The sequence below is a fragment of the Rosa rugosa genome, chromosome 3 (assembly GCF_958449725.1).
Source record: "Rosa rugosa chromosome 3, drRosRugo1.1, whole genome shotgun sequence".
NCBI lineage: Eukaryota > Viridiplantae > Streptophyta > Magnoliopsida > Rosales > Rosaceae > Rosa > Rosa rugosa.
This window is the reverse complement of record NC_084822.1, coordinates 21,344,443-21,356,870: the sequence shown is the minus strand read 5'-3', so window position 1 is coordinate 21,356,870 and position 12,428 is coordinate 21,344,443. Positions and strand designations below refer to the sequence as shown.

At 37.8% G+C, this 12,428-nt stretch overlaps 3 protein-coding genes across 3 annotated transcripts; all 3 read right to left on the bottom strand.

The window, feature by feature from the left end:
• Window positions 1-1,043: 1,043 nt before the first annotated feature.
• Window positions 1,044-2,312, bottom strand: LOC133737427 (uncharacterized). The gene is made up of 2 exons (XM_062164979.1): window positions 2,308-2,312; window positions 1,044-2,187 (listed from the first exon to the last, which is right to left on the bottom strand). The coding sequence occupies exons 1-2, from the start codon at window positions 2,310-2,312 to the stop codon at window positions 1,104-1,106; spliced, it is 1,089 nt and encodes a 362-aa protein (XP_062020963.1). The 3' UTR covers window positions 1,044-1,103.
• On the bottom strand, window positions 2,265-3,411 carry LOC133736207 (uncharacterized). The gene is made up of 2 exons (XM_062163651.1): window positions 3,036-3,411; window positions 2,265-2,941 (listed from the first exon to the last, which is right to left on the bottom strand). Exons 1-2 carry the CDS (start codon window positions 3,345-3,347, stop codon window positions 2,333-2,335), a joined length of 921 nt encoding a protein of 306 aa, XP_062019635.1. The 5' UTR covers window positions 3,348-3,411; the 3' UTR covers window positions 2,265-2,332.
• Window positions 3,412-4,284: 873 nt separating this feature from the next.
• On the bottom strand, window positions 4,285-8,125 carry LOC133741458 (transcription initiation factor TFIID subunit 10-like). The gene is made up of 6 exons (XM_062169352.1): window positions 7,934-8,125; window positions 7,774-7,838; window positions 5,406-5,468; window positions 5,055-5,112; window positions 4,911-4,961; window positions 4,285-4,522 (listed from the first exon to the last, which is right to left on the bottom strand). Exons 1-6 carry the CDS (start codon window positions 8,036-8,038, stop codon window positions 4,442-4,444), a joined length of 423 nt encoding a protein of 140 aa, XP_062025336.1. The 5' UTR covers window positions 8,039-8,125; the 3' UTR covers window positions 4,285-4,441.
• Between the last annotated feature and the right edge of the window lie 4,303 nt (window positions 8,126-12,428).

Genomic DNA, 12,428 nt, shown 5'->3' with positions numbered 1-12,428 from the left:
TTGCATATCCGAAATTGACTCGAGGAACTGCAAAGTAAGGAACTGGTCTGTTGATTTCTCCGCTGCTTGGTAAGGATGAAGATCATAACAAAAACAAAAGGGAAAAAATGGCATGACGATGAATATTTGTTGATTTCATACCTCTAAAAGGGAAAAGACTTTTTTAAATTTTTGTTTTTTCTCTTTTGTGTCTTTATTGGTAATTTGACATGAGTTGACAAAGTCAACTATCACTTGAAAAAAGAAAGAGGTCCAAATGCCAATTTTGGAGGTATGAATAGAAGCTCCCAATTTAAATTACTAAAAAAAATATAATGTGAATTTTAAAAGAATTCTAAAATGAGAAATATGAATTTCAGTCCCTTAAAAAAGAAAGAAAGAAAAAAAAAAAAAAAAAGGTATGATGACTTCATCCACATGGACTCAGCTTTCCAAGTTGTTTTGATCCGCAAGTAACAAGACCATCTTGTAAATTTGGATGTAATTACTAAAAACATGAAATTGAAAATGACACCTTCAGCATTATTTGGAGATGAATTCAAACAGGAAAGAAGTCAGGTCAGGTTCACTTAGAGCATCAGCAGTGGAGACTCATTTTTTGGACTCAAATTTGGATCCAAATAAGCTGGAATAGTAATTTGAGTCCATCTGAATAGTGTACAAAAGGACTTACTTTTATTGGGTGCTGCAGTGGTGCAGGACTTATTTTAGGACCCATATTTTGGACTCATTTTTTTAGACTCAAATTTGGGTCCAAAACACAAATCTTGCCACTGTGGAACAGTTTCATATTTGAGTCTTCTACTTTATGTTTGTTTTAATATATATATATATATATATATATATATATACATATATATAGACACACACACACATATATAACTTACATTAAAAAAAAAAAGCCTAACAAATTAGTATAAATAAAAGTTAATCATCAAACATTAAACATAACATTCATTAAATTTATTCATTACAATATAAAAAAAAACGAGGACCGAAACCCGCTTAAGCTAGGAGGCCGTCCTTGCGCCTATTTTATTTAAAGAAACATAACACAACCAACACTAATAAAAACAATAATACACTTGAAAAATGAGAACTGCTTAAGGTCGACCGCCTCTAAGATTCCATAAATGATCAATAAGATCTTGTTTGAGTTCGTCGTGGCGTCGGCTACTCCTGAGCTGAGTGTAACGAGCCAAGAAAACATCTAAGTCCGCTGGAAGTCGATGCACATCTTCAGCATCGGGTAGAGATTCGTACTCATCTTCTTCATTCCTTCTCGTACTATTTTCGGGCACATCACATAATGATACTTCCTCTGATGGACGTTCATCTTCAACAATCATGTTGTGTAAAATTATACATGTCTTCATTATCTTGCCAAGAAAATCTAACTGCCAAGTTCGAGCAGGTCCCTTTATAATAGCAAATCGAGCTTGGAGAACCCCAAAAGCTCTCTCCACGTCCTTGCGATATTTTTCTTGTTTAGTAGCAAAGTACTTGAGCTTTCTAGTTTGAGGCTGAGATATTGATTTCACAATCGTACCCCATGCGGGATATATACCATCTGTAAGATAATATCCGATTGTATGTGGCTTTTGATTAAGAAAATAGTTAACAATAGGACCATGACCTTCAGCAAGTTCATCAAACAAATGAGAGCAATCCAGGACAGATATATCATTGTGGGAACCAGGCATTCCAAAGAATGCATGCCAAATCCAAGTGTCATACGAGGCTACTGCCTCGAGGACAATTTGTTGGGCATTACCAATAGTTGGACGGTGGTAATGCCCAACAAATTGTCCTTGCCAACCACTAGGACAATTTTTCCATTCCCAATGCATACAATCTAATGAACCAAGCATACCAGGAAAGCCACGAGACTCACCTTTTCGTAGGAGCCTGTCAATGTCCTCTTGTGTTGGTTTTCTAAGAAATTCTGCTTCATAGATGCGCACGACAGTGTCACAGAATTTCTTCAAACACTCCCTTGCAGTGCTCTCTCCCATTCGAAGGTATTCATCAAGCGCATCAGCAGCATTGCCATACGCTAACATCCTCATTGCTGCGGTAACCTTTTGATGAGGACTAAACCCAGGTTGACCTCTGCAATCTGCTCTCTGTTGAAAGTAATTGTTAGCATTAGTTACCTCTTCAAGAATGCGATCAAAAAGGGAGCGTCTATAGCCAAATGATTGAGATTCTACACGTTTTATATAAAATTTCACAATAAAAATTCATTTATCTTTCAGCCAAAATTAACCATTTATTTAATTCATAAAATAAGCAATAAAAATAAACAACATATATTAAGACTCAATATGGACTAGGGATTCGGATCAACATGATAGTCCGATGACGTATCGAAGTCTGAGGTTACTGATGGGTTACCGGAGCTTGAGGAATCGGAGCCACGGAATCTCATTTTATTATAAATCTCAGTTTTCTTATGCTCGAAGAATTCTCTCTGCTCTTGAGGCATATAGGTGGTATCTATTTTCAAATACTCCAAATCTGCCTTTTCTTCTTCCCGTCTTGCGGACTCTTGAAATACTCGTAGCATATGTTTGTCCTTCTCTTTCTTCCTAATAGCTTCAGCTTCCATGATGTTATTATATCGCCGAAGTTCTTGAGCCATATCAGAAGCTTGCCCCTCTTCAATAATCTTCCTCTTTGCAGCCTTTTTCCCGATGGGCCTTTGATTGGGGTTAGGGGCCGGAATACTAACCGGCGGCTCTTCATCTCCATCTCCATCAAGTGAAGTGTGTGTTTCTTCTGTTTCGGTAAACTGCGACGATGAATTGCCATGGAGTGAGTTGTTGTTGGTTTCCGCGGGAATTTTCCATGTAATAGCATCTTTCAAATATCTCCAACAATGATGATGACCAAACACAGTTTTCTCCTTATTTTTAAAACTTATATTTGCTTGTTCCATCTACCAAAAAAATATAGACACATATCAACACTAATTACTAACAAACAAAAACAATGAACGATAAATTAAAATATTGTGGATGAACAAAACTCACAATGTCGGCTTCAGTAAAACCGCTAATCCGTCTTCGTTTTGTCTCTGTTACTCTTGCAGCATATTTAGTACACTGAGTTTTTATAGTTTTGAATCGAGAACGGAGGCTACCTGGATTTCTCTTTGGGACAAGCCCTGTTTCTGCAACATACAATTCTTCCCATTTTGCATGAATTCGTTGCCAAAATACAATCTTTGTTTGCCCGGACCCAATAGCAGAATCTTGACTTACATACAAAAATGCCTTGCATAGTGCGTCGTCTTCTGGACCGGAGAATGCAAGCCCTCTTATTGTCTTTTCAGAATTCTCCATATTGAAATTTTTTTTTTGAAGAACAATAGAGTGAGAGTAATGAATGAAAGAGGCAAATGATCACTAAAATGAAGAAGTGAAAGTGGGTGAGAAAAATGGTGAAGTAAAATGAGTTTATATAGAAAAAGTAATTAATTTTTTTTTTCTAAACTTACCGTTGCAACTAAAAAAAAAAAAAAAAATTCATCACAAAGCCGTTGCAAAACGGCTACTTTATCATTAAAAATCAAAATTTTACGTTTCTCAAAAAAAAAAAAAAAAAAACTGTAAAACAAATTTATATATAATTAATTGAATCTATTTCTGGCCGTTAGATTGAATTAAACATTCAATCTTGGCCTTTAATTAAACACAGAAAGAGCCGTTGGGTTCAAATAAGTGTGGGTCCCATTTTTTTCTGATCCCATAGGCCACGTGCTGCAGCTTTTCTGTCTCCAAACCTCACTTGCATGTCCTTGCATGCATAAGCAAACAGAACGTGGCGGGTCCCACAAATTTGGGTCCAAATTTTTTTGGGTCCAAGACTGGCTCATATTTGCTCTCACATTTGGGTCTCCGGCAATAGTAGGTCCAATTTTTTCCGACCCACTGCAGCTCAATTCCTACACTTTGGACTCAAATTTTGAGTTTGGACCCAAATATAGGTCCCCATTGCTGATGCTCTTAGTACAAGGGTTTCTGTATTATAAACTTTTAATGATGGGTTCTTCATTCAGATAATGAAAACAAGAAGTCAGAAATATGTTCAGACTTGAAAATGTCTTTCTTGTCAAGCAAAACAGTAGCAAACATTAGGTCAGATCCCCTAAATCGTATAAAAGTGAATGCATTTTGGAATAGAGTACATCCTCACCGAAAACAAAATATCTGCACATTCAGTTTTTTTTTTTTTTTTCCTCGGGTCTTGACTTCCACATCACATTGAAATAAACAGATATGCAGTCTGCAGTATTTAAGTCGCAATATAATGACATAAATGTAGAATTTCATATCAAGAGTATCTTCAATACTGACTGAGCATAACCTAATCATCTAGCAGTAATGTTATAGCCACACAGATCTCACTACATGGAACAAAGAAATCCAAGTACAGATTATTCCTCTCTTGATGCAGGATCCATCCCAGTTGAAGGGCTGTCAGCAAAATATTCTTGGTGCTTCACATTGACGCCATACTGCTTGATCAAGAATGACAAGGGAAGCAAATTAACACAACTAAATCAGCATAATAACAATAAGTGAAAACAAGCTTACCTTAAAACTACAGATAAATCCTAATAACAAAGTAGACATAAGCAATTCGAATCAGTTTGCGTGGGTCACTTCAGAACTAATCACAACTAACAAGACTTTACCAGCACTGAAGATTCTATAGATTCAGACCTCTAATACAAACCAAATTCAAGAATTCGACATAACTAAATCTTGGATTAGAAAATATCAAGGACTCCATCACTTGATATAGTCCAGCAAAGATTATGAATCTTCTATTATTAATGAAGCTGAAAGGCATGAAAAGTTGGCCCATCAAGCTAAAGTGATTTGAAATACTATGCTGATTACCTCACGCAATGCCTTTGACAGGTCTTCCATAGTCAATATTGGGCGCTTATCCTGTTTGCATGTTAAAGTTAATACTACACAAAATATAAAGAAAATAAAAAATAAAATAAAAAAGAACAAAGCATCTGCCCAGAACTTATTTACCTTTTGCTGTTTGTCCCTTTTGTCTTTCACCACTGCTGCCTGTCTTGCTTTGGATTGCCTGTTTAGAGGAACAAGCATGTAAATATTTTTCCAACCTGTAACAGCTCAGGCGCTGGCTAACTACAACTGCTACAAAAACGAGTGCAACTAAATATCTTTTGTTCAACAATTTTTCTTCTCTGATATTTGAGACATCTAAAAGGTAATGCCATTTGGTCCTACATTTCTAACTGAGAAGTCTAACTGAGAAGGATTAGGTTTTTATTATATAGTGTGCATAATTTGCATGTGTGCACAAGTGAACTCGTGTCATGACTCACGAGGCAAAAAGTAAAGAAATCAGTGGCTTACTGTAGAGCATCAGTTGCAACCTCAGCGACAAACTTTTGTGTGGCAACAGCTACCAGCCTAATTCTGTGAATGGTAAAAAAAACTCAAGTCAATAACTCATATTCAAAAAATACAGATCTAACACAACTTTTCAAAAATTATAGAACCGAAAAAGAGAAATAAGAACTAAATAGTAGTATTTTTCCATTTGTCAGCACAGCAGAAAGTTATACCAAAAGATTTCTACAGTAGCAATCCTAACCTAAGTCATAATGAACAACCCTTTAATCATTAATAAGATCTCAAAGGCCCAAATGAAAAGGAAAAGATCCCAGATAGAAAATGAGAACCGCATACCTGAAACAACGTTTGCCTATGGCTAGAACTATACAACTTTGCTAGACAGATCATGTCTCAACTTTGCTAGTTTTATGTGCTTAAAGAATCAATAACTAGAAAGGCATAGTTTATAATAATACTTTGCTTATAACAAGAATTCACTTTGCCAATATTTAATGGTATTTTCCAAAAAGGTGAATATTGAAGTCTGCTTACTTTAAATTTTCTTTTCATTCCCCAATAAGTCCAGAATAATTGCTTAAAATATCAAAAGGAAAGACAGATATATTATGTCTAACCCCCAAACTAATTATACCAACTCCGCATTTGCAAAGTTCTGGAGGGATCTTAATGAATCTGGGAGGAAAATCCATTGGGAATAATAGGAAGAACTATACTAGAGATTTGGGCTATTCGCTAAACAAAAATGGAGAAGACCAATAATCGGCAAATGGGTCCGCATTCTCAAAGCTCGGTATTCAAAAAACTGTGACTGCATGAACACTAAGCGGTGTTCGCAGGCTTGAAGCAGCCTAATTGGAGGGAAGACCAGAAGAGACATCATCTGGTGGATCCGATCGTGATGGCATATACATACATGGATGGGGAGAAATGTCAGTGTTTGGTCTATTAATTGGAGTCCTTTCAAGAATGGTAAACTGCTCCCTATTTATACTGCCAAATCTTCTCTTCTTCCTTAATGTGAGCTCTCTAATTGATCCTAATACCAAGACATGGAATTTTAGCCCCAATTCAACAATTGATTACCAACTCTAAAGCTTTAAAGATTATGGCTATGCCAAGCAGTGCCTGGTAGTCCTTACGTAGATCATCTCATTTGACCAAATGAGAAGGATGGTCATTAATCTGTTTGCACCGGTTACCATTTCCTGCAAGATCTTCAATCATCAAATAACTAGATTCCACCCATTTGTCTCACTATCACCATGAAATTAATCTGGATTCTGGAGAACCAGCAGCCTCCCCCATACCCCAAACCCCAAGAAAAAGAAAATTCAATTTAATCAGGCATGTGCCTATGATACCTTGTATAAGGCATGCTTATTCATCAGTCCCTCCCCTACTTGCATTCTTTGAGGTCGATTTGAGGAGACAGCACAGCAAATGTTACTCTTATTCCCATGGATCCTAAAGAGATGGTGTTGAATACATTATAAACTGTCCCCAGTTCAGCACAGATCTTTTGATAGTTTGGTAATGAGTCTCTTATCACACAATATGAGCATCGGTGACCGAGATGGATCCTTAACTTTATAGGCTGTTGTGTTGGGTCTTGAGAGATACATAAGGCTAGGTGCAATGGGGTTTTTAAGGAGATTCTGCCACCACCCTGCTACTTTAATACACATTTCTCTCCTAATCTAAATCTCTGATCTCCTTCACCTCCTCCCTATTTGAAGTAAATGTGAACAGAGCATGTGATGAAGACAGAGGGGATAGTAGGTTTAGGAGTTGTTCTCCAAAATTCTCAAGGTCACATCATTATGGAAAGGCTAACTTTCACTCTATCAACTCCCCACTTGAAGCTCAAGCCTGTTCTGCCCTCAAACATGCCCTCGCTTCCATCATCAAAATGTAATATTCGACCTGGTCAACAGCCTAAACGGTAACATTTTTGGAGAGCTGGTCGATGGGTACCATTTCCAATGAGAACTTAGAGGTTATATGCCTTTCCAATGCCCCCAACTCGTTTGGTTCTGGTTCTATCAAGGGACGGTCTTCCTTGTGCTCGGAGGACCAATGGTGTTGCTGGTGCTAACTAACTCATTTGGATTAAATCTTGGGGTGTTTAGATCCTAGTCTTCCCTGCTGATGTTGCTTTCATTTTCTAAGCTGGGTATTATTTTTCCCCTTGACCTATGAAACCAACTATGACCAACAAAAAACCCTAAGACCATTATCATCTATAGCAACAAATAAAAAAAAAAGGAGAAACAAAAAACCCTAACAGAAATTGATAAGTTAGATCAGTGGAGATCCGTAATTGAGAAGAGTTAGAAAACCTTGCAGAAAAGAAGAGTGTACCTACAATCGAACGTCGGGACACTGGAAGCCGCTCTTGGCCAAGTAATGCTCCACAAGCTCGTCGGGTATCTGCAGAAGAAGAAGAAGAAGAAGAGAAAAATCTATGATTTGATCGGGAAATTGGAAGAGTGTGAAATTGATGAGCGGTGGTGTGGGTGTGTTACGGTAGGAGTGTAGTCCATTAGGGAGGCGAGGAATTCAGAGAGAGATGCGTCGTCATCGTCGTGCCTGCCTTCGCTCGATTGCTGGCTTTGGTGGTTATGGTTCATCTCATTCACTGGTTCTTCTCTCTCTCTCTCTCTCTCTCTCCAGATTCCGAATTTCAAGACCTTATTTGAACTGCAGTTACTCGCGTATTGGATTATCGCAGTTTTCATCATTGGGTGGATAACCCGCTCTACCCGTACCCGTACCCGTATAGTATGGCTATATGGTTTAAAATTTGTATTTCAACTTTCTCTTTCCCTTTTTAGTCAAAATTATCATAAATTAGTAAAAATAATCAAAGATAATTATATCCTCCAAACTCGGAGGGGTAAAACTAAAAAAGTTCACGAAAAACAAAGCTAGTTTTGTTTCGTGACCAAGAGTATGAGCTACTAAACTCGCTCCACGACCTACAAAATCGAGTTTTTGCAACCAAAGCTTGCTGCAATTGGCTTCTGAGGTCCTGAATGAGAAAACCCAACTCTAAGTGATCCAAAATCTGTTGTGAACCTTACGATCAAACTCCACTTACAAAGGAGTGAAATGATGTACAAGGGTCAATTGCATCCCAGTCATTAGCGCTAGCATCATAGCGTGTCTAGCTGAGCTAGAAATGGACATCAAATGCCTAAAGCCTCCCAAAAATGAACCTTCATGTCCCTAAACACTCCACCAAATACAACCCTTCTAGAAGCTAGATCAAAAGCTGCATCATCAATCAATTTCACCATTCCAACGAGGGCTTACTCTCCATCTATGCATTCTTGGAATGTTTTTTTTTCATTTTTTAAAAGATGATCATATGATTTCACTCCTACCCCATAGATGACTCGAACCCATGACCTAGATCTTAGGTAGCAGAACAAGCAGATGCATAAACCAATCTACACTCCTTCCACCAACCCAACGTCAAAGGTACTAATCAGAAGCTTGTTTGAACTCATCATCGCACACCTTAGTATTCATGTCTCTCCATGTAGCCCAAATTAACATAAGTATTAAAGCAAAGGAGATAAGGGACCCACTTAGGAACATTCATGGTAGAAGGAGCACTAGGAATATTAGCATAGTGCAAAATAGCAGCATCATAGGGACAATCTCTTAGTGCATGAATGGGTGATAGAATCTCCTCCTCACAAAACGGGCATTGGGTATCAATATCCATACCTCTTTCATTAGCCCGCGGTAGGGAGAATATTGGAACAAGCTTTCCATGCACAAATCTTGACCTTGCCCGGAACTAGAGCTTTCCAAATTTGATTCCAGATAACAGCACTAGGTTAGCTGCAGCATGAGGATCCTCATCCAAAATTCTGCTCGTAGCTAAATGATAAGTAGCCTTGACTGTGAACTTCCTTTTCTTATCCTCATTCCAAATCCATCTATCAGCATGAACTTATGAGCTAAGAGGAATAGCTAGAATTTTGTTAACAGTATGTAATGGAAACAGATCAATTAACAAAAGTTAATTCCATACACCAGAAGCTAAAAACATATCTGAAACCATTCTAGCTCTAGATGAGTCAAACTAATGAAGATTCTCCTCCATAATCCAAGGGTCATCCCATCCACAACAAGAAACAACAAACTACCATCAGCAAAAAAAGATGTGACATTGGAGAAGCAAATCTGGAAATGTAAACCCCTGACAATAGACATTCAGACTGTTAGAAAATTTAGTCAATGGATGGTAGGCGTTTATACCATACTTTGACGCTCTTACAAAATCACACAAGCATATAATATTATTAACAAACAATATTTCTTATAATGATGCCAGAATAAGATGAAAATAACACAATGTAAAGACTTATCTTTGATTGATGAGACTTGTGGAGAACACTTGATTAGAGAAATGTTTAAGGTTGAGGCTTGCAAACACTGCCCTTAAGAGTAGATTTCGCCCCTTGGAGACAATGTCTCGATGTGTAGGTTTTATGGCGCCCTACCAGGGTACAACAACTGTTTATCCTTGTAAGCTTACACTTGCAAACTTGACTTCTAAAAGTGCTTGATTCTTTTCTTTGGCATTATAAAATATCAATAACCAAACTCACTCTAAAATATGTATGAACTCAAAAGAAAAATGGCTAGGAAGAGAATTAGAAAAGATGATGAATTTTCATTGTATGTAAGAGCAAGAAGTGATAGGTATATATATAGTAGATGGTTAGACTTAAAGAGATATGGGACAAATTCAATCAAATAATTATTGAAATATTGTAACAACCGTAACCTTAGTATGCTCTAATATGATGAGCATAATAAATTAGTAGTGTTTTTAGAGTAAATAGTTTTTAAATGAATTGGGAGTTACACAAGTATTTTTAAATATATAATCAAAATTTCCAACACAGACTTCGGTGCTCATAGTCAACAACATGACAAATGACATCCTTGTCGTAAGCCACGAGATGGGACAAAGTGACGCAAAGGATGCTCCTGCCAAAGGACCGAGAAAGAAATTGCTTGATTGCAATATGTATATATCCTTTGAACCACTCCAAGTGGAAGCCCATCCGAATTAACATTTTCTAGAGAACACCATTCCACTTTGCCATATGCCTATGTCATGTCCAATTTGTTGCTATTGCAACCAAATCTTTGTCCTCGAGAGACTTTTAACATAATGCATCAACTAAAACCCAACAACCATGACATTGTCCAAAATGTCTCTCTTAGTCGCAAAAGCACTGTATAGGGAAAACAACCTAGAGCAGCACCTTTTTCATTATGCATGTAACAAAGGTACGGTCTTAACAATAAGCTTATAGATGACATTGCATATATAAGTAATGAAACTGAATGTATGCATATGAACATTGTACTCAATGTAAGAACACAGACTTACCTGAAGCTGCAGCAATTGTTGAAGATTACAGATTCAATTTAAGAGCTGGTGTACTTGGTTTGAATCTCCTCTGAGCTATCCTTTTGTGAGAGTCTCCAATGGGCAGAGATTATGAATTCTCTATTGATTATGAAGTTCATTTCGGGAAGTTTCTGTTTTGGGTCGAACCCTAATCTCAAACTCTCTCTCCCATACCCGACCTCCAACACTCAGCGGATTTCATCGCCGTCCGGCCACCTTAGACCACCATACCAGTCTCGTTTGACGTGCCTCCTTACGCCGGTGAGGTTTCTGAGCTCCACTTTCTCCAACAGCCGCTTACAGCAGCGCATCGAAGCCATATTTGCTTCGGTAGTCCGTGCACTCGACCCGACCGGATCTCCATCCTTGGGACACCGCAGGCATTCTCCATCCTCCTGTATAAATGCAAAAACTGAGGATATTTTAAAATAATGCAAGGTTAGCATGGTGGTTTGTTGTGCCACTTATATTCAAGTGGTCATGGATTTGAGCAATGATTGAGTCATTTGTTAGATAACTTTATTCTTGATAGACTTCTAATAGTGAAACTCACTCATTCAATCATAAGGTGACACATCATCAAAAAGAAGCTTCGTCAGTAAGTTAACAGACTCATTTAATGGAAGACTAACGCATTAGACCTATAGGATCAAAATTAAAAGTGCAGGGATGTTTTTGATGAAATTAAAAGAGTACAGACTGAAATGATTTTACTTCTAAAGTTTAGAATAATTACCGGTATTTATAAATAGTACTTAAACTAACCTCTATTTTATCTATGATACTCAAACTTTAATTTTTGTCATAACTAGTACATATAGTTTTTGATTTCATCTAAATTAGAACCAAAGACCAACTTTTATCAACACTCCAGCCAAAATTGGCCATGAACAAAGGTAAGTTAATTTTTAAGCCATAATGACCAAGCTATCCTCATCAAAGTGGCTGCTGCCTTCAACGAATGTGATTCCATTGCAATTCACCAAGGATAGGATGATGTACGTGGATATTGTAATACCCCGGAAAAAAATCCAAATTAAATTCCGTGGATTTTTAGAAATGATTTCACGATAGTAGGAGCGAGTACGAAGCTTGGAGAAGTTGTGGAATTAGTTCGAACGATTTTATTTTCGAAAACGAACGTTTTTAGGGGGTCAACAAAGTTGACTTTTTATACGTTCAAAATTTGGGAAAACTTCCTTCATGAAAGTTGTAGAGCTCGTCGATACGAGTTCGTGGACATGTGGAACGCATTATTCGGAGTTCGTATGATTAAGTTATGAATATTTGAAAATTGGGAATTTTCTATAAATAGGAAAAATTTCTGATTTATTCATTAAGGACGAAACTTTTCTGTTTTTGCGGAATAGTCCCCCGGACTCTCTCTCTCTCTCGATCGAAAACCCTCAGACCCGGCGGGTCGAGCTCGACCCGACCCGGCTTTTTCACCACCCTCCGGCCACCTCCAGCTCAGGACCCGGCGCCTCCCGAACTCGCCGCCGCACGCCCAGTCGCCTGGTGGTGTCATCTTGCTCCGCCGCTGCCCCCAGAAGTGGATCGAAGCCCCCCCGAAGCTAGAA